At 37.9% G+C, this 25,343-nt stretch overlaps 3 protein-coding genes across 4 annotated transcripts; 2 read left to right on the top strand and 1 right to left on the bottom strand.

Moving 5' to 3' along the window:
* On the top strand, positions 44-4,326 carry LOC18781505 (glycine cleavage system H protein 2, mitochondrial). Its single transcript, XM_007212127.2, has 3 exons — positions 44-1,531; positions 2,436-2,695; positions 3,830-4,326. Exons 1-3 carry the CDS (start codon positions 1,453-1,455, stop codon positions 3,953-3,955), a joined length of 465 nt encoding a protein of 154 aa, XP_007212189.1. The 5' UTR covers positions 44-1,452; the 3' UTR covers positions 3,956-4,326.
* On the top strand, positions 2,702-25,145 carry LOC18779295 (chaperonin 60 subunit alpha 2, chloroplastic). 2 transcript variants are annotated; one of them, XM_020561421.1, is made up of 10 exons: positions 2,702-3,243; positions 20,483-20,898; positions 21,006-21,186; positions 21,735-21,856; positions 21,957-22,164; positions 22,284-22,429; positions 22,815-23,121; positions 23,483-23,733; positions 24,009-24,209; positions 24,397-25,145. In XM_020561421.1, the coding sequence occupies exons 2-10, from the start codon at positions 20,845-20,847 to the stop codon at positions 24,685-24,687; spliced, it is 1,761 nt and encodes a 586-aa protein (XP_020417010.1). In that variant the 5' UTR covers positions 2,702-3,243; positions 20,483-20,844; the 3' UTR covers positions 24,688-25,145. The 2 variants fall into 2 exon arrangements, with proteins under 2 accessions (XP_020417010.1, XP_007214015.2); XM_007213953.2 differs by lacking the exon at positions 2,702-3,243 and having other exon boundaries at positions 20,090-20,898.
* On the bottom strand, positions 15,950-16,753 carry LOC109948525 (probable F-box protein At1g65740). Its single transcript, XM_020561707.1, has one exon. It carries the CDS (start codon positions 16,751-16,753, stop codon positions 15,950-15,952), a length of 804 nt encoding a protein of 267 aa, XP_020417296.1.

Here is a 25,343-nt window from a genome sequence, read left to right on the forward strand (position 1 = left end):
CAGAGGAGGATCTAAATTTATCTGAAGTATTGGAACTTGTAGTGAAATGATCCAGATTTGCAAGTGAACCCCTCCCTCTTAGGTTTTCTTTCTTTCTCACAAACATCACAAACTGATTCTTCTGATGCCTCATGCTCTACAAATTAATACAGAAGGGAATGGGGATGCAAGTGACTTAAGTGTTTTACCTTCTGTGGTAGGTGAAAGTATTTTAACCCTTTGTTTCAAATGAAAAGGTAGGGCTGCTTGTGCTGGATAACAAAGCACAATGGATGTGAAGGTCAAAAACTAGGCATATACTACAATGAAACAAAAAGCATCACCACATGCATTTTGAATACATAAGCCACTGAAGTAGGTTCAGAAAAGTCAGAAAGTGTTTTAGGTGAAGGGGGTGCCCTATCTCTGTAGGTAAACCGAGCACACAACTTGTGAAAGAAAAAAACTACAACGGTTGCAGCTGTAGACAACAGGATCCGATAACGGATGCTGTTAACATCCATCTCTTCATCAGGATCATCACAAAGCATTATCCATTAAGGGATGCTCAAGCTTCATATCTCTACGTTACTAAAGGTAGCTCCATGTTTGCAACCACTGGAGGATAAGCACTTTATGATTGTCTATGCAATGTTTGCCTGAGCTTTTACACGCCCACAAGTAAAATTAGATAAGAAGGTACACAAAATAATGTTATGTTATTAGATTGTCAATTCCCTTAACCAACTTGGAAGTCGATTCGGTCAGGACAACGATGATGCAGTCACTAATCATTGTTTTCTTCGACTGAAGCCATCTTCTAACAGCAGAAAGACATTTTGAGTTCACCTGAGAGTATGTAACAAATTTGAACTGTATTTGAAGATAAAACAAGGAATTGATAGATCATTCGACAAAAGAAAATTTCACAGAAGGAAGTGGTGAGTGTAGTATTACAGATGTTTTAGACTAATCCGTGCAAGGAATCGTTCTTAATCCCAATGAAGTAACAAAAAAGTGCAACACTGGGGAGGAAGGAAAAGCAAAAAAAGTCATAAGTGGCATAAAATGAAAATAGATTTATAAATTATGTCCACTTGTGTCATATAGACCATGGTTTTATGGAAGTTCCATTAACATGTGACGTGTCCTTTAAATAATAAGTCGACAATATCACTCTGCCACAGTGACACTCACCAACTTCGGCCTTATTGGGTTTGTTGACAAATTGACACACCACCTCGTATCCTTCATATCAAACTTTTTCTTTTTCTTTTTTAAATTTCTAGAAATTTTCTCAAAATATTCGCTCAATATTTTCTATTTATTTCCAATTAGACTAATTAATTATAGGGAAAGTGGAAACAAATAGAAAACCACACCCACCAACCCCACTCTATAAAAGAGAAAAGAGAACGAGTGTAGTTTATATATAAAGAGAGGAACAGAGTGGTAGTGCTGTTGGATTCACAAATGGCTTCAAGGTTGCTGTGGGCTTCAAGGGCTGCTTCCTACCTCAGAATCCAAGTGACCCACAGAGGGTTTGCTTCTGGTAAGCTAATTCAAACCTACCGCTTCCCTCTTTTCCTGGATTACTTTTCTTTTATTGATTTGCTTTATGTGTTCCACAATGATCTCTGCAAAGATGAATACTTTTGAACGTGGTTTGTTGGTAATTTTTATATTCAATGCTTAGATTGATAAGAAGCTGATTTTTCTGACATTGGTTTTGGTATTGGTGAAGATGTGGATCTCATTTCTGGGTTTGTTAAAATGATTGATCTATAACTTTTGCAACTAAAGATCTGATTTTTCCTGACGGGTTGTGCGTCTTTTTGCCAAATGGTTTGATATGATGTGGTTGTGGATTTAATCTTCCAGAGATTAATGGGTTTTTGCGTCTTTTGCAAAATTTGATGTCAGTGAGGTATAATAATCAGCGCATTATGATCGTATAGTTATTGCTCTTTGGCTAGAATTTAGTTTCAGCTGTGAGTGACTGTCATTAGTTTTTGACAGATACATGTTCAAGGCTTTCATTTTCATTTGTTCTAGTTACAAGGTCGCCTCTAGATAAATATATCTGTGCATTGTGAATGAAAAAATGGGATTTCTTGTCTGTCTCTTCTCTTGCATTTAAAACAAGTTCAGAGTGGGTGTCATGAACATGAAGTCTCGATATGGACTTATAATTGTTTAACCAAGCCAAATAATATCTGAGATGGTATAACTTTGGGATTATTATTTACTCAGTGTATTGTAAAGTGTTTTGGCCAGTAATATTATCTGATGAGATATGAACCTAATTCGAAATATTGTTCTGTTCGCAAATTCAGAAGGAAGTTGTTATTATTGTATTGATAGATGGTATTATATTATCAGAACTAGTGAATTTTTATTTTGTTACATTCATAGCTTCCTGGTGGTTCATCTTTTACATTTCCATTTACTTGCAGTTGTGAAGGATCTTAAGTATGCCGATTCTCATGAGTGGGTTAAAGTCGATGGAAACTCTGCAACTGTTGGAATAACTGATCATGCTCAAGATCATTTAGGTGATGTTGTTTATGTTGAGTTGCCTGAAGTGGGGGCTGCTGTGAAGCAGGGTGAAGGTTTTGGAGCGGTTGAAAGTGTCAAGGCAACAAGTGATGTTTACTCTCCTGTGTCAGGAAAAGTGATTGAAGTCAATGAAGAGCTTGGCAACTCCCCTGGTTTGGTAGGTACCCTTGGCTTATGTTATTTTTAGGATTGTTATGATACTTGCATAAAGACAGGCCAGCTGGGTGTGTTTCTGTGCTTTTTGCCTACTTTTGTCGTTGGTATCCTTATATCTGAATTACAAAGACAATTCGCTATTTGTCTTTGTTTAACTAAGACTTACTTTATATCAGGCCAGAACAAAGTAGAAACAAATTGAGAATGGTTATTGTTAATGTCACGAGTTATATAAAGTTGAAATAATTTTTCAATTATGTAGTCAAAGACATCCTGAAATTAGTTTTGTATTAAATCTGTAGTGGCTTAACGTCCTGTTCATTATTTTTAGTGAAATCCTAAGAATAAGTGCTACAATTTATAAGTTGTCTAGAGTTATGTGCTTAACAGTGAGGCAGTGTTTCCTTCAGTTACATGATGATACCATTACCAACTCAAAATTTTCTAAAGAATTATGGGAAGGTTTATGTGTGGTAGACTTCCATGTGGCATTTTCTCTTAGACTTGGTTATAACTGCATACAGATGGAGCCTCTATCTCTCTCTCTCTGTTCAAGTCAGTAATTCCCATCTCATAATTAGTCATAATTTTTTTGGTAGTGGTGGGGTTAGCTGATAAATACTTGTGTGACTGAATTTGGATAGTGTGGAGAACGTATAGTTTTTGTAATTTAAGAGTTGTGGAGATGGTAGCGTAAGTGAAACATAATTAAGAACTAACATTTTTTGATGAAAAGACAACTTGGTAATCTATTGAAAGGCTAAACAAAGGTATCTTATTTATGGTTAAACACTCATCTCTTCTTTTAATGGTTAAAATGTCATTAAATTATTATGTCAGTTTTAAGCTCAACCACCCCCAATATTTTTTACACAATCAGTGTTTGGATAAACTATTAGGTGGGCTTAAATTGAAGTTTGTGGTCCTTTGTGAAATTTGTAACTATCTCTTCAAGCGTTGTCCCAAACCATCAAAAGTCTTTCAGCTTTTGGAATTCCTTTCAACTGCTGAAGTTTTGCATAATTTGTTGGATTATGCATCCTCTATGAACATCAATTCATTACAGACACATCAAAGATTCCACACCCCCTTATGTTTTCCCTGTGGTAATGTTTGATCCATTTTTCTGTACTAGGTCAACTCAAGCCCATATGAGGATGGATGGATAATTAAAGTCGAGATAAGTGATAGCGGTGAAGTGAAAAAGCTGATGGACTCAGAAAAGTACACCAAGTTTTGTGAAGAAGAAGATGCACATTGATTGATCCAGGCCAATGGCAGCAGGCACTCCTCACAAAATGGGTTGCTTGTGCATAGAATGTAACAGGGGTAGTCAAAAGTGCAAATTAAGCTTTCCACATTTATTCTGTCTCTTACACCGCTTTTCTTCCTCATGAGGAATCAATTTATTGGGATTGTTATTTCTATCTGGATAATGAATGATCAGTTTTGTCGTTCTCCTGTTTGGTCTGTCCTTTGATGTGGTAGATGTGGGATTTTTTAAATGTTCATTGCTGAGAATGAGGTAAAGAGCTACAAGTTGAAGTAGGCATAATATGAAACATATTTTCTTGAAAGTCAATTGTAATGGGAAATACATATGTTTTTATAAATTTGAATCACATTTTCTGTGGCAGTTGTGTTTAACGTCTGATGCCTCCGCTTCAAGGCTTTAACACCACGGTGGGCAAAATCCAGACTGACGATGGCATCCTCTTGGTTAAACGACTGGAGGAGAAATAATGGGTTTCCATTCTTCTGGGTGCCAAGTTGAAGGCAGCCATGTCAAGAGGCCGTTCAGCTATTCCCCAATATGATGTACTGAAGTATATGCAATTTGGTTGACACCCCAGGAAGTCTACACACACATGGACTCAACTTCACCCAAAAACAAAGCATCGCTGCCAATACTCTCAATCTCCTCAACGCATTCTGGTCTATCCCCACAAGCACATAGCAGTTTGAAAACCTTAACACTCACGGTCATCCTAAGATGAAAATCAGAACCTTCAAACTTCATAATGAGCAATAGCTCTCCACGGGACGATTCGACAAGGTAAGGTCCAAGTCCAAATAGTGGAGCCTGTTTTACCACTTTGTTTATATAAGGTTCAGTAGTTGCATCGTTGACATTGATAGAAAAAACCGATCCATCATAGCTAACAACTAGAAGCTGGCCTTTATAATGAATTACATCAGAGAATTGGCTCCTACTATCTGTGGCTATGTGAGTCCAACCATCATCCCCCGACTTCTTTTTTTCCCCTGACTTTTTTTTTCCCCGACTTTTTCTTTTGTTTTTTGGTTGAAACACCCCTTAAATTGGCTATTTTTTCAGAATGATCATAGATTACCAGAGATTCATAATCATTTGGAAACAAATAAGGGTCAGCAGACAATACAACCTTCCTAATGTACCTTTCAGGTCTAATAAACAACCGTGGGACTTTCGTGACTGGCGGTAGGCGAATGGCACTTCCAGTGAAAGGATTTAAGAGTGTTATTACCGATTTGTAGAACATCTGTTAGACCAGCCATGCTATATGGGACTGAATGCTGGACAGTTAGAAAACAGACATGTTCATAGTTCCTGTAGGTACATATTAGCCAAATGTTACAACCAGCACAGTGATATGCACACCTCTATCTCTGTTTCTCTAACGGCATATTAGCCATTGTTAGACACAAATTGTTAAGAGATCAGATTAAAATATTTGTCATCTCCTGAATCCTTCAAAATTGGAAATGTTTGCTGAATAATCTTTGCTATGTTTCAAAATTGAAGGGTCATTGCCTCAACCTTAAAAGCCTGGTTTTTATAGTGAAAGGGATGTCAATGAACTCGAGGTCTATCCTTCTTCTAAAGCATTTTCAGCTAATGAAGTCACAGTCCTTTTACACTAATGGAGGCTCCATAAACGATATTTCATGTTGGTATGTTAATCTGGTGCTTTTGAAGTCAGTTTGAAAAGTTCAATATAATTAAGAGATTCCCAACCCATGCGTTAGCAAATGCACCCTCTAATTTTTTTATATTTGTTTTCTTTGGAGTTGAGGTGGAGTTCACACAACAGAAACACAGATGCTGATACAAGAACAAATATAAATGCTTAAATGAATTAGATTTTTCACTGGAGGCGGTGTAATATATCAAATTTTTTTTTTTTTTTTTTTTTTCTGTTCTTTGGGGGGTTTGTTTTAGGTTCCTATGCAACAGGAGGAGGAAACAAATCTTTCTTCTTCTTCTTTTTTTTTTTTTTTTTTCTCTCAGCAAACAAGAGGGCATGATCAAATGTCAAAATCTATAACAGAAATGCAATATCCAAAGAATGAAAAGCGGTCCAACCAAGAAGAAACTAGCAAATATTAGTGAATCAACAAAACTTATGAATTTAGCAAATAGAGAACCTGACGTCAGTTTCAAGCAGAAAGAACTTACTTGCGTAATATGAAGAGCATCTTAAAGCCGCTGAATTTGAATCCATTGCTCTGTAACAATGTCAGCCATCTGAAAGCAAAGAGAAAGAAGCCAATGGCAAAATGAACACCACACTAATAACATCACACATTCATAGCCATAGACCAAAGATGGATTGAGTACATCAGTGCATGACCTTGTGAGCCTGAGAGGCAACCGTTTTGAGTCTATCCTCGGCATCTTGTGCTTTAGACTCTAAAAAATCGGCCTAGGCTGGCGGCTAGGAGGCTAGGCGGGCGCTAGGGGGCTAGGCGGGCCCTAGGCGGCTGGGCAAGCGCTAGGCTGCTGGGCGGGCCTCCTAGGCGGGTTGGGTCTTTTTTCAGTGCCTAACCCGGAGGATGAAGCAGCCGAAACCGAAGAAAACAAATCGAAGCTTGAGTTGATGGAGAAGCGAAACTTCGACTGCAACCTCCGTCCTCTGTGGCTAGGCGGGCGCTAGGCGGTTGGGCGGGCCTCCTAGGCGGGTTGGGTCTTTTTTCGGTGCCGAACCCGGAGGACGAAGCAGCTGAAACCGAAGAAAACAAATCGAAGCTTCAGTTGATAGAGAAGCGAAACTTCGACTGCAACCTCCGTCGTCCGCGAGTGCAAGCTTCGTGTTCGGTTCGAATATATTTAAAGAGTATAGCCGTACGGGCTATACTCTTATTCGAATATATTAACATTTCAAGCGTATAGCCGAGTGGCTATACTTTTAAAATATTCTAATAATACTCTTTAAATATACAATTTTGTAATCTATATATATAAAACAAAAGACAGAGAATGGTGAAACATTCAAAATACCAGAAAATGACATTGGTTAATTCAAACATTAAGAATTGAAATTATTAATTAAATAAGGATAATATGGTAAATTCACTTTTTTTCAAATTAAAAAAATTAAAATTAAAAACAAAATCAGATAATATGTCTTACTTTTATGAAACATAACTACCCATGTTATTTTTTCTTAATTTTAAAAAAAAGAAGAAAACCAATTGGCACATGCGTGCCAAGAGGCTAGTATCATTTTAAGGTTTAGGGCTAAAATACCCCTTTAGTCCATTGGACTAGAGCTATTTCTTCAAAAAAAATTTGGGTGAAGAAACGAGGCTAACGCCCAACAAAGAAATTAAACAATGACTCGAGGCCTACAGACTCCAAATAAATCTTTACTAAGAAAGGGTCTAATATTGTCAGGAGGGTCATGGAAGGTTGACAAACCCAACTTAAGACATGAACCCAATTCAGCTAATTTATCCGCTACGAAGTTGCACTCCCGATATACATGATGAATAAAACAAGCCCTGTTTTTAACAATCCATATACTGATAAAGTTGAGAAAATTGCACTTCCAATATCCAAAGCTACGTACAGATTCTCAAAGCTTGCAAACTGCGCCAAACCAGATAAAGTCGGAAATCGATATCAACTTTTCTAGTATCAAATCTAGAACGTTGCCTCGGAGCCATGCCAAGTCAGAATCCAAGGTTGATGATATTGCCTCTGCCATATATTGACAATTTGTTGGATTGGATTTATGGTGGAAAACAAAGCTGGGGAAATAGTTTTCCTAGGTATACGAGTGTTTACAAGCTTTTCCACTTTCTATACAAGTTCCAACGAACCCTAAACCATATAAGAAAGAAGGGCTTTTTTTAATTTTTAAAAAAAACAAACAAACAATTGTGTAAACTAGAGGGGATGAGATTTTCTAATATTTTCAATTTATGGTATAATATGATATACGACAAATCACTGGCTTGTTCCTATGAAGGACATTTAGGGCCACTTTGACATTGTTGTGCTGTGAAAATAATCCCTATCAGATTTGCTGTGAGAGAAAGTAGTTTGGCATTTGATAAACTTTTTGTTAAAAGTGTTGTTGGTACTAATTTTCGCATAATCATTAAACCTAGCGCCTATTCGAAAGTGATTCCCTCATAATCAGAAAATGAAAGTACCTCATTAGCTGTTTTCCCTTATAGCTTTCTCTCGCCGCAATTTTTAACAATGTGATTTTCTCATAGTTTACCAAATAGGTTGGGCTTCTCAAATTTTTTAAAAAATTACTTATCACACCAAATAAGCAATGCCAAACGGGCACTTAGAAAAAGGAAAAAAAAATCAAAATTAGAAAAATGTGCTTCAAATGTGGGTTGAGCATCTCAATTATGGCGCCAGGAAAAGAAGAAAGGCATATCGTAAGGAGTTTTCGGATTGCTTGATTTCTTAGGAAGATGTATATTAATTTGTGAATAAGTAGGATATTATTTTCCTATTATGATTTAACTAGGATTTTAATTATTTTCTTCTTAGTCAAGGACATTATTAGAATCTATGGTTTCTTACAATTTTTTAGGGTTTTTTTTGTTTTCTATTTAAGCTGTATTTGTAGTCTTTTATCATATTATTAATCAAATTTAGATATTTTTATTTTTACTTTCTAGTGGATTCCTTTAGGGGTATTGTTTGATTTCCTTAGTTAAACTATAAGGACAAAATGAAAGCTCAATACTCTGGGAAGTCTAGAGCAGACGCACATGGATTCAGTTTCACACAAAAACAAAGCATAATTTCCAATACTTTCAATCTCCTCAACCCTTTCTGGTCTATCTCCATAAGCACATATCAGCTTGAAAACCTTAAAGCTCATAGTCACCCTATGTAACAGAAAATCAAAGAGTTCAAACTTCCTAATGAGCAATAAATCTCCCCGGGACGATTCGACAAGGTAAGGTGTACTAGTGAAGCCTGTTCTAGCACTTTTCTTATATGGGGTTTAGATATTGAGTCACAGCTGACATTGATCGTAAAAACCAGACCTTCGAAACTAACAACTACAAACTGGCCTTCATAATAATTTACATCACAGAAACCGATCCCAGTTGGTACGACTATTTGAGCCCAACCATCATCCCCTGACTTAATGTGTGAGCTATTTTCTTTCCAGCATGATCATAGATTACCAGCACTTCATATCACTGGGAAACAAACAAGCTTGGGTCAGCAGACAATACAACCTTCATAATGTAGTAATCACATCTAAGAAAATCCGGTGGGACTTCCATGACCGGTGGAAGGCTAATGGTACGTCCGGTGAAAGGGTTTAAGAGTGTTATTACCAAGTTGTCATCCACATAAGCCAACCAACCATGGGAAGAACTGTTGATGATTGGCTCAAAAAATTAGTCAAAAGCAAAACTGCTTTCGGCTAGCAGACAAATTGGAGACAAATTGATGGCTAGCATTGATGGCTTACTTTTACCTTTTGACTTGTGCGTTTTTGCTTTTGCCGTTGGGTGGTTGAAGAGCAAATGTTTGGCTTATAAAAGGGAACATGCATTTGGAAAAAAGGAAGAGCGGAAAGCACCGAGAGTTGATGAGAGAAGAGAGAAGTTGGGAGAGAGAAAAATAATAGTTTGGGCAACTAAGCTTTTGTTGATTATTTTTCCCTCTCTAAATTGTACTCAATTTATATCCCCTTTATATTCTTGAGTGTGTGAGCTTGGGTATATTTGGGGCTTGGGTTTTCTGAGTGGTTAAACACTATTGTATTCTCTCATTGATTATAGTGGAATACTCCGTCGTCTCCAAACTGGATGTAGGCAATTGCCGAACCAGTATAAATCTTGGTGTTGTTCTTGTTGTTATTTATTTTTCACTCGCAGTTGGTTGACGCTTCCGCACAACAAGTGGTATCAGAGCTCCAGTTTTTCGACTGGGGTTTCGTGGGAGTGAAAAATCTGTCGGTGCTACAGTGACGGGTGAATAGTGCACGTGAATAGTGCCGGGCAGATTTGATGGCTGGAGAAAAAGTTGAAATTTTGGAATCGGCATCGTCGTCGTCGGCACCTACATCCAATAGACATCCAATTGCCACTACAAGGTTAGAGGTTGATAAATTTAATGGCTCCAATAATTTTGGTATGTGGCAATGTGAAGTTATGGATGTGTTGTATCAACAAGAGTTGAATATGGTTCTGGAGGATAAACCAGAAGATATTGATGACAAGCAGTGGACTCGAATTAATCTCCATGCTTGTGCCACTATTCGATCGTTCCTTGATAAGGAGTTGAAATACCCGTATATGAAGGAAACTTCTACTAAGAAGTTATGGATGAAATTGGAGGAGAAGTATATGACCAAGAGCGCAGAAAATCGGCTCTTCTTGAAGAAACGACTCTTCCGATTTCAATATCGTTCAGGTATTTCTATGCATGAACACCTCAATGATTATAATAAAATACTGGCTGATTTAGCAAATCTTGATGTGATAATTCCTGATGAGGATAAGGCACTATGTTTGTTAAATTCATTGCCTGATGATTATGATCATTTGACAACTACTTTGTTGTATGGAAAATCCGAGGTGAAACTGGATGAGGTGTCTGCGGCATTGGTGAATCATGAGTGTCGTAAAAAGGAACAGAAGACTCAAAATTCACAAACTGAGGCACTCGTTGCAAGGGGTCGAACAGAGGAAAGAAAATCTGGGAAGCGGGAAAAGTCACGAGGGAAGTTTCCTGCTAAAGATGAATGTGCCTTTTGTCGCCAAAAGGGTCATTGGAAGAAAGACTGCCCCAAATTGAAGAACAAAGAGAAGGAGAAAGCCGGTTCTGAAGCAAATGTTGCAAAATATGGAGATGTTGATTTCGAGTTTGCTTTGGCTAGTTCATCTGCTGATGGTCACTCAACTGAGTGGATTTTGGATTCAGGTTGCACCTATCATATGTGTCCCATTCGGGAACGGTTTTCTAGCTTCGAGGAGCTGGATGATGGAGTTGTTTTGATGGGCAATAATAATGCCTGCAAAACACAAGGGATAGGCAAAATCTGTTTGAAGCTACATGATGGAACAGTCAGAGAATTGAGTGATGTCCGGTATGTACCGGATATGAAGAAGAATCTCATCTCATTGGGCGCTTTGGAATCCAAGGGTCTCAAGATCACCATGGAGGGTGGAGTTCTTAAAGCTGTGTACGGGGCACTGGTGGTGATGAAAGGTACAAGACGAAATAACTTGTATTTCTTACAGGGGAGTACAGTTATTGGTGGAGCAGCTGTCACCGAAGCTGCTGACGCAAATAGCACAGACACCACAAGGTTATGGCATATGCGTCTTGGGCATGCTGGTGAAAAAGCCTTGCAAGGATTGGTGAAGCAAGGCTTATTGAAAGGTGCGAAGGCATGCAAATTGGAATTCTGTGAACATTGTGTGGTGGGTAAGCAAACTAGAGTGAAATTTGGCACTGCTATTCACCACACTAAGGGCATTCTAGATTATGTTCACACTGATGTTTGGGGACCCTCCAATAATGCATCTTGGGGAGGTAGCCATTATTTTGTCTCCTTTGTTGATGACTTCTCTAGAAGAATATGGGTGTACACCATGAAGCGTAAAGATGAAGTCTTGAAGATATTCCTGAAGTGGAAAAAGATGATTGAAACGCAAAGCGGTCGAAAGATCAAGACTCTCAGATCAGACAATGGTGGTGAATATAAGTCTGATCCTTTCTTGAAAGTTTGTCAAGATGAGGGTATTGTGAGGCACTTCACGGTTAGGGAGACACCGCAACAGAATGGAGTGGCAGAGCTCATGAACCGTACTTTGCTTGAGAAAGTTCGGTGTATGTTGTCTAATGCTGGTTTAGGCAAGGTGTTTTGGGCTGAGGCGATTACTTATGCAAGCCATCTCATTAATCGGTTGCCTGCTGCTGCGAATGAGGGCAAAACGCCCATGGAGGTATGGTCTGGTAAACCTTGTACTGATTACAAATATTTACACATATTTGGTTGTCCTGCTTACTATCATGTCAAGGAAAGCAAGTTAGATCCAAGAGCAAAGAAAGTTCTATTTATGGGATTTAGCACTGGCGTGAAGGGATACCGACTTTGGTGTCCAGATGAGAAGAAATTTGTTGTAAGCAGAGATGTGACTTTTGATGAGGCTGCTATGGTAAATCAGAACAAGCATGAAGGTGAAATTGAAGCGACTAAGACCATGAGTAGTTCAAAGCAGGTGGAGTTACTGAAAACTCCAGTTGTTCCAGTAAGGTCTGATACTACAGACACTAGTCCTACAGTTGATTCTGATGATGAGGACGACGATGATGAAGAGGAGGCACCTACCCAAGAGCCTCCACAGCAACAAGATTCTATTGCAACCAGAAGATCGAGAAGGGAAATTCGAAAGCCTGCTCGGTTTACTGATATTGTGGCATATGCACTTCCCATTATTGAAGAGGGAGATATTCTTCTTCAGAAGATTGGGACTGCTGAGAATCCTGCGGATATGTTGACAAAGCCAGTTTCGTTGCTCAAGTTTAAGCATTGCTTAGACTTAATTGGCATTTGTAAAGTTTGTTGATTGCCCCATGGGGGATTGGGAGACGACCATTGAGAGTGTTGCTTCGAGGTTTTGAGCCAAGGTGGAGATTGTTGATGATTGGCTCAAAAAATTAGTCAAAAGCAAAACTGCTTTCGGCTAGCAGACAAATTGGAGACAAATTGATGGCTAGCATTGATGGCTTACTTTTACCTTTTGACTTGTGCGTTTTTGCTTTTGCCGTTGGGTGGTTGAAGAGCAAATGTTTGGCTTATAAAAGGGAACATGCATTTGGGAAAAAGGAAGAGCGGAAAGCACCGAGAGTTGATGAGAGAAGAGAGAAGTTGGGAGAGAGAAAAATAATAGTTTGGGCAACTAAGCTTTTGTTGATTATTTTTCCCTCTCTAAATTGTACTCAATTTGTATCCCCTTTATATTCTTGAGTGTGTGAGCTTGGGTATATTTGGGGCTTGGGTTTTCTGAGTGGTTAAACACTATTGTATTCTCTCATTGATTATAGTGGAATACTCCGTCGTCTCCAAACTGGATGTAGGCAATTGCCGAACCAGTATAAATCTTGGTGTTGTTCTTGTTGATTATTTTGTTCTATTTTTCTCCTGCCTGTTGTTATTTTTCACTCGCAGTTGGTTGACGCTTCCGCACAACAAGAACCGCATCACCTCTTGTTGTACAGCGCATGCAAGTCAAAGCTGTAAGTCGTACCTTGTGTGACACTATACAATCCACGCATTTGTTCGTTGTTGCGTTTGCTGCTGGGAGCCATGCCCAGTCTGAAACTAGAGATAAGGCCTCTTCCATAGTGTGCTAGATATGATTATTTAAGGTCTGGCTTTGGGTTGGATTTCATTGACAATTTATGAGGAATGGAGAGGCTTTTCTTTGGCCATGACATTTTGAATAAATATTTATCCCCCTTGGTTACAAAGTAGAATATTCTCAGATTCCAGCAAAACCAATGAAAGATTATGGATTTTCTTCCTTAAGTGGTTCGATATGATCAAATTCAACTTAAGAATTCAATATGGTTCAATATGAAGTTTTAGAAAGCTCCAAAAGTATAACAAGCTGACTTGACTCATTACATCAAAGCTTCAAAATCATTAGGAAACAAAGAAGGGTCAGCTGACAATACAACCATGGAAATGCAGAAATAATCCTAAGGAATATCCAGGGATTCGGGGTCTTTGAAAGGGTGGAAGGCAAATGTTATGCCGGGTAGAGGGGTTCAAGAGGGTTAGTGCCAAATAGTGCATGATTGAGGTCAAAGAGTGCAAAGTTATACTTGTTTTTCATTTTGTGTTCAAAAAATTGGCGCTAGGCGAAGAGGCGAATCCATTAAGGCGCAAGGAGGTGCAGCTGCACCTCCCTTCGCCGAAAAAACCATTGTAGGTGCTTCAAACTGCCCCTTTGCTCAACTGGTGTACAGATTACCTTATTTCCATTTTCAACATTTAAGTAAATGTCTTTGTCCTTTTACTTTAATTTATTTTTATATTACTCCATTTACTTAAGTTTACAATGTAAATAAGGAAGTACCCCTGTAGACAAAGAAATTTTGGTGAAATAAATTCCATTGGACGAGAAAATAATTAGGGTTCAGTGGATTGAACTGTGGGCCTCATAATTCGCACATGTGGTGTATGACTCATCAAAATCGAATTAGTTGTCAAAAAATTGACGCGTGGCGACATCCGACGGAGTGCATCAAACGGTTCAAGATGAAGACAAAATTAAGGGAAAGAATCTTATGTGATTGACTTTGATTTAAATCAAATATTAATTAGGTCAATCAATTGAAGATAATCTGGTTAAATTGCCAGATTATGGGAATTGATTTAAATCAAATCAAAATCCCACAAAACAAGGTTTTAAATAGGGAAAGTTATTTGGGTCAAGCATCCTACAAAAGCCTATAAATAGGAGGCCTCAAGACGAAAGAAGGGTCAGAGAAAAAACCTAGCACTCAGAAGAAACAGAAAACTCTCTGCATTCTTCACCCTACTTTGGAAGAGCCACCAAGCACAACAAATACGTGCCGGTTCCTTCACCATAGAAAAATCCCAAACACTAAACAAGCTTCGTGTTACCCGTTTGATCAAGATCAAGTCTCTACGACCCTTGTATCAAACACATATTTTCTTTAAACACCTTGGAGATCGAATCAGAGGATTCAATACTGAGATTGTAACCCTAAATTTCATTAATACAATATTATTTTGTACACGTGTTCTTGTCTCATTTGTCGCAGGAAATTCGTGTTTACAACCCCCCATTTGGATTCAAATAAAAATACTAAAAAATCAAATTCCTACCAAATCAAAATATGAAAAATCGGTTTTAGTGCAAAATACGATTTAGGCTAAAAATAATGGCTCATTAAGTCAATATATACTTCATACTAAAATCCTATAAAATCAAGTTTTCTTATTTGATGTGTAAGGAATAAAAGCCGCCAAAAATTATCTTGAGAAAATGATTATTCTGAAAAACCATTTTTCATACTCAATTAATTTTGCACCTCCGCTAAAAAAATTTTAGGTCCGCCACTGGCTAGGCGGCCTAGTGGGTCTGGAAGGGGTGGAGGACAGCAGCGCAATTTCACCGGGTAGGCGCCAGGGAGTTAGGCGGCCTGAGCGGGTCTGGAAGGGGTCTGACCTGGATTAAATAAAAGGTCATTTTGGAATCTCCAAGGTCAGGGACGAGGTGATGATGTGGCTCAGATGTGGGGGTGGGGAGATGATGATGGTGCTACGAGCAAGAGAGAAAGAGATGAGGGTTGAAGAAGAAGAGAGGTTGAGGGTTTTGTGTGAGCGAGAGAGAGGGTTAGAAGACGGCTCTTGGCCTTAGGGTTTGAGAAGGAAAATTGAAAAAAAAACTAGAGAGATGGCCCGGGCTTAAAACACTAACTAGCCCCTTGGCACATGCTCGTGCACGTGCCAATTGGTTTTCTTTTTTATTTTTTATTTTATTTTTAGAATTAAGAAAAGATAACATAGTTAGTTATGTTTCATAAAAGTGGGACTTATTATTTGATTTTGTTTTTAATTTTAATTTTTTTAATATGAAAAAATGTGAATTTACCTTATCCTCATTTAATTAATAATTTCAATTCTTAATATTTAAATTAACCAATGGCATTTTATGGTATTTTGAATGTTTCACCATTCTCTGCCTTTTGCTTTATATATATATATATATATATATATATATAGATTAAAACCAAATGCCCTATTTAGACGTATTATTTTTATGAGAGATTCACAATTATAACAAATATAGGAACCCAAATTATTATTATTATTTTTTAAAAAAAAAATTATATGAAATGGACTTTAGAAACACAATTTGAAAAACTTATATGAAATGGACATTTTCCAATAGAAAATGTGAGGTTACATAATTTATCACACGGAGAAGTAAAGAAGAAAAGTGAAACCCCATAATCTCCTCATACCATAGTGGGTAAAATCCAAATTCCTGTTCGCTTGGGCTCCAGTAGAAGACACTTTTCGCTGGGATCATGTAAAACACAAAAATTTTCCACATTTCCGTTTTCCAAGTTGAAGACACGCAGCTGTGGAAACCCATCTACAGAATCAAGGAAGTAGATGGAATTTGGACGACACTCCGAAAAGTCTAAAGCAGAGACAGACATAGATACATTCCAATCCAAGAACAAAGCATCAGTTCCTATACTCTCAGTCTCAACCCATTGGGTTCCTCCATCATCCCCATAAGCACACCACACCTTGTAAGCCAGATCCCAAGATCTGGAATAGGACTTCTCCACGAGCAATAGGTCTTCACGTGACGATTCGACAAAGGAATAATGAGTAATAGTGTGTGAAGGTGAAGCTCTGGTAGATCTGATACACCAAGTAGTAGTTGCTAGGTCACTGTTAACATTAACTGACAAAAGCCCACCACTGCTAGTAACAACCAGAAACTGGCCTTTATAATAAATTACATCCGATAATATCGTCATCGCATCTATGCGAGTCCAAGTAACATCCCCTGCCTTATAATGGGCTACTTGGATTACTGGAGAATCACTGGTACGGTAGACTATTAGAGCTTCAAAACCATTAGGAGACAAAGATGGGTCAGCAGACAATGCAACCCTGTAAAGGATGGAACCCAAAAAAAAATCCATATCTTCGTGTATATCTGGGACTTCTTTGACTGGTGGAAGACGAATGGTACCTCCTGTAAAAGGGTTGAAGAGGGTTAGGACCAAAAATTCACCACCCATATAAGCCAACCAACCATATGGCAAGAACTACAGCACCCGTAGCTATTGTGATTATTATACTTAGGCCCATGTTGTGGCAACTCAAAGCTGTATGCCTTTCCCTGTGTGGCACCGTACAAGGAACCTCTTCCACAGCGGTTGCGGGGGATGATCAGCATAGGAAGCTGTTTGTGACATGATTGGAGGCGATGCTGCTTCTGATACAAAGCTACTGATCGTCAACGCTTGCAAACCACGCCAAACCGAATGTAATCGGAGATTGGTATCAACTTATCTAGTATCAAATCTAGAACGTGGCTTGGGAGCCATGCCCAACCGGAATCAAAGGTTGATGATATTGCCTCCATATATAGTGCTCGTTAATTTCCTCACACTCGAAATATCAATAGTTGCACAACTTGTACGTATTTGCAGGCCTAGACTTTGGCATTTTATACAGAAGTAGTCCCAACAGTCCTAATTTAAACCGCGTAGAAAACTATCACATAAAGCGTCTCAATCCTAGTTTAATTTGAAGTCTCAATCCGAACCCATAGTATATCAATATCCAAAAGATTTGCTTTTATCCTTTTGGAAATCAAAGAGTTCAAACCCCACTAAAAGTGTTTTTTCTTTTAATCGATGGGGGTGGAGATTCAAATTTGGATATTGTGAAGATGAGCATCACTAAACTAGTTGCTAGTTGTTAAGAGTTCAACCTTTTCCTTCCTTCTCTAAGTCAAATTGATATTGTTAGTCACATGTTGTGATTTCTTTTTAAAATTTTAGACGTAGGAAAATAACATTTGTTAATAAAATTTTAATTTGTATGTTTTTTTGCGGCCAATTATAATGGTACTTGTTCTCTATCCTCGTATAAAAACAGGTGGCACTAAATATCCATCTCCCATGATACGACTTGAGGTTGCAATGCATATATATGTGTCTGAGAGTTTAGCATCGAAGAATCGCTTATGTTTCACCTAACCACCCAAGAAAAGCACATAATTTAAACAGAGTAATTAACAAATAACAAACAGTAAAAGTGACATATTAAACTAATGATCAAAAAGAAAATTAAGCAAAGAAGTGATATGATGGGTTAAATTCAAAGTAAGAGGGGCAACCTCATGGCTGGACAAGATTGTTGGCTGGAGCTACTCTATGTCAAATGTGGGAATGACAATGTTAGTTAATATCTGGTCTGGTGCAATTTTTTGTCACCAAGTTTCTCCCCAACCAAGTCATTACGTAGATATGTTCCATTGTATTTTGGTCCTGCTCTAGAACTTTGATAATTTTTGAGTGTGTGAGTTTAATATGTTATCGTACCTTTTAATAGGGAAGGTCCTCAAAAAAAAAAAATATAAAAAAACTTGCAAACATTAATTACTGTTTCTGGGGGAAGTTTTGGGGCAGCAAGTAAGCAAGGCCACCAGTGCTTGTTCCTGCAATCACATCGAAATAGTCGGACCACAGAAGGCAAAATCCAAATTACTGACCAAACCTCCTCCTGTGGAAGACTTGAGCAGCATTGCCTTTCCAATGATCCGTTTTCCAGGTTGAAAGCACCCACATGTGGAAACTTTACAGCATTAATGAAGTATATGGAATTTGGACGACACCCCGGAAAGTCTGAAGCAGAGACAGACATGCATACATTCCAACCCAAGAACAAAGCATCAGTTCCTATACTTTCAATCTCAACCCACTGGGGTCCTCCATCGTCCCCAAAATCACACAGCAGCACCTTGTAAACCGGCTCCCGAGATCCTGAAAATGACATGTGAAGGTCTGCTACCTACGGTACGAGTGATATCTGCAGGGTAACTGTTAACATTTATTGAGAAAAGCTCACCATTCTGAGTAACAGCACGAAACTGGCCTTGATGATAAATTACATCTGATAATCTCGTACTAGTATCTATCGTATCCATGTGAGTCCAAGTGTCATCCCCTCCCTTAAAATGGGATACTTCGCTTACTACTATATAAAAGTCATGATAGACGTTAACTATCCCGTTAGTGGGGTGTTAGGGTTTTCTTTTCTTTTTTAATTAAGAGTAAATTGGAAATTTGTTTTTAGGTGATGTGTCAATTTTTAATCCCTTAGATTAAATTTTAATGAGGTGGCGTATGAAGGTTAAAAGTAAAACAAATCATAGCAGAGAAAATCATAGCAGAAGATCCGAATCCGATGACTATACAGGCTACATAGGACTTTTAGGCTTTTGAGGGAAGTTCTTTATTTTAGGGCCTCTAAGAGCAACTCCACTAATTGGAAATGCAAAAAATATTAACAAAATATTGAAAATGCAAGAAACATTTAAACAAAACAAAAAATAGGACATTAAAATTAATAAAACGAAAATTACAAATATTATACCTAATTGCTAAGATTTTCCTCGCTTCTATGGTTGTCCTTCGCTTTTGCCAAGGCATCTCTCCATTTCCCTAACTCTTTATTGAGAATTTTCCATGTATACAATGCCATTTCTGTATGGATCGAACTCGATCTTTCACAAAATTTGGTATGAATTTTTCTCCACATATGACAGAATTTCATCTCATTGCCCGTGACGAGACAATGAATAATTTGGACCCAACACTCACACAACAAAATATCTTACATGATGCTCCATGCCCTTCGGTTTCGATAGAAGAAGCCATAAGATGATAAAGAAAAATAAAATTTGATAGTGAATAAAATGTTGAGTAGAAAGTGAATAATAGTTGAAGGAGAAGAAAATGTATGAGGATTTGGTGTTAAAAGTGAAGAGTATTTGTTGGTATTTATAGAAAGAAAAAAATCATTAATTTTTGGATATTTTTTTCATAATTTTATTGCAAAAAAATTGGTTGCTGTTGGATTAGAGGACAAAAAGCAATCGGAGCCCCCAGAGGCCACCAAGTGGCTACTAGTAGTTGGCAGATACGTCAACGCGTGCGTTCAAACTTTTTTTACCGTTGGCCTATGCAACAAACGTGCCAACGGTAAAAAAATTTGAACTCGAGGGTTGACGCTAGCCTGGCGTCAACGATTACTTCAGCGAAAACGCGGGTTGGAGCTTGGGCTCGCCTTGCCTTCAGGCCAGCCCAGTCCCGTGTGACCCATAGCATGCCAAGGCAAAACTGGGCCGCTAGAAACAAAAAATGGGCTCTCCCCACCTTCCCCCCCAAGCCCTAATTGCTGGAATGGCTCTAAGTTGGCTAATATCTGGCCGATTCGATGACTCGGCTAGACTTGTTCGAGCTGTCATTCCCCTAAAACCTATGTTGCACGGACACGGATATGGAGACACGGAAATGTGATACGACGACACAGTGACACGGCAATTAAAATAATAATAAACTTATATATATTAAAAAAATAATTCATATATTCAATATTTTAAATACAATAGTTTTTAATAAAAATATTTTTATGAGCAATTTTAAGAAATGAAACTGCCATTCACTTTCACCCATTTTCTTATACTTTTCATCCCTTTCAAAAAGGGGTATGGTAGTTAAAATGTACAATAATACTTTAAATCATTAAAAAAACTTAAAATTATCTAAAACAAAAAAACAAAGTATCATCAGACCCACCTCCCCATTCCCTCTCTCTCTCTCACATCGCAACCCTCCTCCACATCTCCCTTTTCCCCCGGTTCACCTTCTCCCTCCCTTTTGCCTCTTTTTTTAAATTCAATTGGGAAAGTTTCAAGCAGAGGCTTCAGTTGAAACTGTGATTGTGGGTGGGTTCAGCTCTCTCTCTCTCTCTCTCTATCCCTTCTATGGTTATTTTCTCAATCTCTCTGGTTCTCAATCGGGAAAGTTTCAAACGGAGGCTTCTTTGTTCAGCATCTTCAATCTCTTCCTCCTCTGAGATAGCGTTTTTATTTTTTAAATTGCAACAGAATCCCCGCCGTGACTTGACCTTGGGTTGACCGTGTCCCCAGCGTATCTTGACCGTGTCCAAAGCGTATCGTATCCAAACGAGTATCCAATACGGGATACGCCACTAAATTGGCGTATTCATACCCCTCAAAATTTTCCAGGAAAAAAAACCTTCAAAATTCAAGAAACTCGTCCTAAACCCCCAAAACCTTGTTCAGCCAGCAATAGAAATGTCTGTCTCCTTCACTTCCGCTCAACTCTTCTTTCACAAACCTCTCTTCTCTGTAAGTCTCTCTCTCTCGCTCTCTCTCTCTCTCTCTCTCTCTCTCTCTCTCTCTCTCTCTCTCTCTCTGTGTTTATTATCGATTTGGGCTAATGGTTTGTATTGCAGCTGCAGAGCCTTTTTGTGAAGCAACGAGCACCTGGGTTTTGCAGAAGACCACAGGCTTTGAGGAGTCTTGTGGTCAGAGCAGGCCCAAAGAAGATATCTTTTGGTACAGAAAGCAGGGAGGCCTTACAAGCTGGGATAGATAAGCTTGCTGATGCTGTTTCTCTGACCTTAGGACCTAAAGGTATCTGGCTTTTCATCTTTTTTCATTATTAACTCTTTCCAAAGCATATTGTCTTCTAATCTATTATGATGTATTTTCTTATCTTGTACTAGTAGAGACCCAAGTAAATGAAGTTGCTCAGTTGTTGCATGACATACAAAGAGTCGTGATTGTTTGTTGCCATATGTTAGAAGTTGTAGTAGACTTTTTGAATTCAGTCAGTGTACCTTTCTTTCTTTAGTTGGAGGCTGACCATTTAATTGCATGGTTTTGCTAAATGTTGGTTTGTTGTCATACCAAAAAGATTCATAGTTGATTTAGTTGGTCGACCCTTCAGCTTATCTGGAATAATCATGACACATACTATTCCAAGGACTTGGAAGTGTTTCACATATGAGACAAATTGAGGCCTACGTGAATCTTATTGGCGATGCTATGTGATATGAAACTAAAAAATGCACCAAATTGAGAATAATGCAAATTGTTTTTGGGTTTAGACTTTTGTAAATAATTAAGTGGTGATTCCATTTACACGAGCATTGTTGATTGATCTTAAGTGAAACATGCAGGACGTAATGTTGTTCTTTCTGAGTCTGAAACACTGAAAGTGATTAATGATGGTGTAACAATTGTTCAATCCATAGAGCTATCAGATACAATTGAGAACGTCGGAGCAATGCTAATCCAAGAGGTCATACATAGTTGCTAGATAGTTATCTTACAGAAGCTTATGTTGGTGCATTTCCGAGCATAAATTTATAACTTTTAGATCTTTACTGTCTTACTTGCAGGTTGCAAGTAAAATGAATAGTTTGGCTGGTGATGGTACCACCACAGCAATCATTTTGACAAGAGAAATGATCAAAGGTGGACTGTTGGCAGTAGCTTTTGGAGCAAACCCAATTTCTTTGAAGAAAGGAATGGATAAGACTGTGAATGAATTGGTCAAGGTCTTGAAGAAGAAGAGTCTTCCAGTAAAAGGAAGGAAAGATATTAAAGGTGATCATTTCTTGTCATTCAAATTACATTAGATTGGAATCACTTTTCAAGCGTTCTTTAATTTCTCTTATTTCTTTTAGATACAGTACAATATTTATAGCGTTTTCCCCTTTTTGCAGCTGTGGCCTCAATTTCTGCTGGAAATGATGAATTCATAGGGAACTTGATTGCTGAAGCTATTGATAAGATTGGCCCTGATGGAGTAATCTCAATTGAGTCATCCTCATCATTTGAAACGTCTATTTTAGTTGAAGAAGGACTGAAGGTAATTAAAATGATTTTCTCCCAGTAAAAAAGATGACAAAGTCTATAAACCTATGAATTAAAAATTGAACTATTCTGATGATGGGAATTTTCATAAGGAAATGATCAGATGGCAACACACACACACACACACACACATATATATATGTAGCTCTTTTTGAAGTCCTATAGATAATTTTTAAATGTTAAATATCACAAAGGAAATCTCATACTAGAGCTAGAGTTAGGTTCTGGTTGATTGTTTTATTTCTTTAATTTCTGTTAGAAGTCTTGTTTAAACAACAAATATTTCAAGTGAATTGGTTTGTGGTTTGTACATCTTTCGAGTATCTCTTCGTACCCATTCTTATGCATGCATTGAATCTTTTATTTTTTGTCCAGTACAGTTTGACAAGGGGTACATGTCCTCCCACTTCATTACCAACCAGGAAAGATCTGTTGTGGAGTTTGACAAAGCTAAGGTCCTAGTAACTGATCAAAAGATTTCTACTGTTAAAGAAATTGTTCCTTTACTGGAAAAGACAACCCAATTGAGTATCCCGCTGCTAATCATTGCAGAGGATATCTCAAAGCAAGTTCTGGAAACATTAGTGGTGAACAAAATGCAGGGTTTACTTAATGTTGCTGTTGTTAAATGTCCTGGATTTGGAGAGGGAAAGAAAGCTCTTTTGCAAGATATTGCACTCATGACAGGTAAACATATTTAGTATATGCCAACCTTTAGCCGTCTTTCTTACACACATCCAGCTGTATAATTATGAGAGAATTTGATGCAAGCACCATTTACTAACATGGCATTTGATGATTACATAAGTTTTATTTATCAAAAATATTAATCTGCTAGTTACAAAGATTTTAAGAGAGTTCAATAAAAACCCCAAATAAAAAAGACCTTTCAAGAAAACAGGAAGATCAAGTTATTCACCTCAACTTCCATAGCTGCTATTAAGGTCTATAAAACGACGTGTCAGACTACTAACATTTCTGCATGAAAATATAACACTATTTGTTATGCTTCTTCTCATAAGAAAATAATTTGCATTGCAACTTTCAGGTGCTGATTTTCTCTCTGGAGATTTTGGTCTGACCCTTGAAAGTGCAACATCAGATCAACTTGGAGTTGCAAGAAGAGTGACAATAACAAGTAATTCAACAACAATAGTTGCTGACCCTTCTACTAAAGCCGAGATTCAGGCAAGAATATTGCAGATCAAGAAGGATCTGGCAGAAACAGAAAATGCATACCTGTCGAGAAAGCTCTCTGAAAGAATTGCCAAACTTTGCGGTGGAGTTGCCATAATTAAGGTCTGTGATATGAAAGAGCTACAATATCTGATATCATGTGTGTAGAAAATGTTTTTTTTTTTAATTTATTCATATGCGTTTTTTAGTGTTCTTTTTCATTCCTATATGATTGTTCATTTGTGCTGCAAACTGGACAAAGCTTATTGTTTGTTGGCCTTCTTTTAACCTCTATAGAAAATTTAGTGAATCTTTTCAACTAATGTTTTTTTTCTCAACTTTTTTTTCTTTCTATTTTTATCATTACTTTATTATTAATTGGTGTACCTGTCCCTTAGGTAGGAGCACATACTGAGGTGGAACTTGAAGATCGCAAACTCAGAATTGAGGATGCAAAGAATGCTACATTTGCTGCTATGGAGGAAGGGGTGGTGCCTGGTGGTGGCGCAACATATGTACATCTGTCCGAATTCATTCCTGTCATAAAGAATTCTATGGAAGATACAGATGAGCAGATAGGTGCTGACCTTGTGGCAAAGGTGGGGGTCTCCATTTCTTTCCTTGACTCGCACACACAAACTGGCACATTATTAACGTGCATGCACACACATGCAGACATGGACACGTTTGTTGTTATTTTTGTTTTTGTGTTATATTCAGTTGTGCCTTGTAGGCTTGTACCTTTTTTTATGCAAGTAAGAAGATCTTTCAATGTCTGAACTGCAGGCTCTACTTGCTCCTGCAAAATCAATTGCAACTAATGCAGGGGATGATGGAGAAGTTGTTGTGGAGAAGACGAAAAGTTGTGATTGGAGAGTTGGGTACAATGCAATGAATGGCAGCTATGAAGATCTTCCAGATGCAGGAGTTATAGATCCTTGTAGGGTTTCAAGATGTGCCCTTCAAATTGCAGTCTCCATTGCTGGGGTGGTTCTTACAACTCAAGCTGTATTGGTGGAGAAAACGAGGAAGAAAAAGCCAGCTGTTCCTTTTGTTCCTGGAATAACTCCTCAGTGAATGTAGTCAAGAGAACTAGATGAAAGCTGAGAAAGAGTCCACCTGGACTTTTTTATCCCATGCTTTGCAAAGAAGCTTTGGAACTCAAGTACGACTTGATCTGGATTTAATATGAAGATGAAACAAGCTCTTGAAGTTGTGGAAGAGCTAAAAAGACTGTTGCATCAGAACTTCAGTCATGAGAGCTTGAAAATCTGCGGTAAAGAGTTTGCAAAGGTGGCAAAGGTCATCCTTGCAGTGTACACCCAAGTTGCAAACTGTATTTCTTCCAATCAAGGTTTTGTTCATTATGAGTTTTGAATAGCATGTAATAAAAAGTTACCTTAGTTCATATGCGACAAACAGTTGCTTGTACAGTAGTACCAATGTTTTCATCCCTTTAGTTCATATGGAATAAACATTTGCTTGAACCTTTGTTAACTTTAAAATACATTGAATAGTATGGTTCCCGAATGAAAGTTCTCTTTAGTTAAAGTTGATTATAGCTTTTTTTCCTGGAAAGTTGTTTTGATAATGCTAACCGTCAACTAATTTCTCCCATATTTCTTCAAGAATGTTGCTTTTCCTTTCAATACGTGTAAAAGTTTGTTCTTTGATTAACTTAGGAAACCACTAAGAAAAGGTTGAACTGGTTTTTTTTTTTTCATGAAAAGCAA

This window comes from Prunus persica, chromosome G4, assembly GCF_000346465.2.
Source record: "Prunus persica cultivar Lovell chromosome G4, Prunus_persica_NCBIv2, whole genome shotgun sequence".
NCBI lineage: Eukaryota > Viridiplantae > Streptophyta > Magnoliopsida > Rosales > Rosaceae > Prunus > Prunus persica.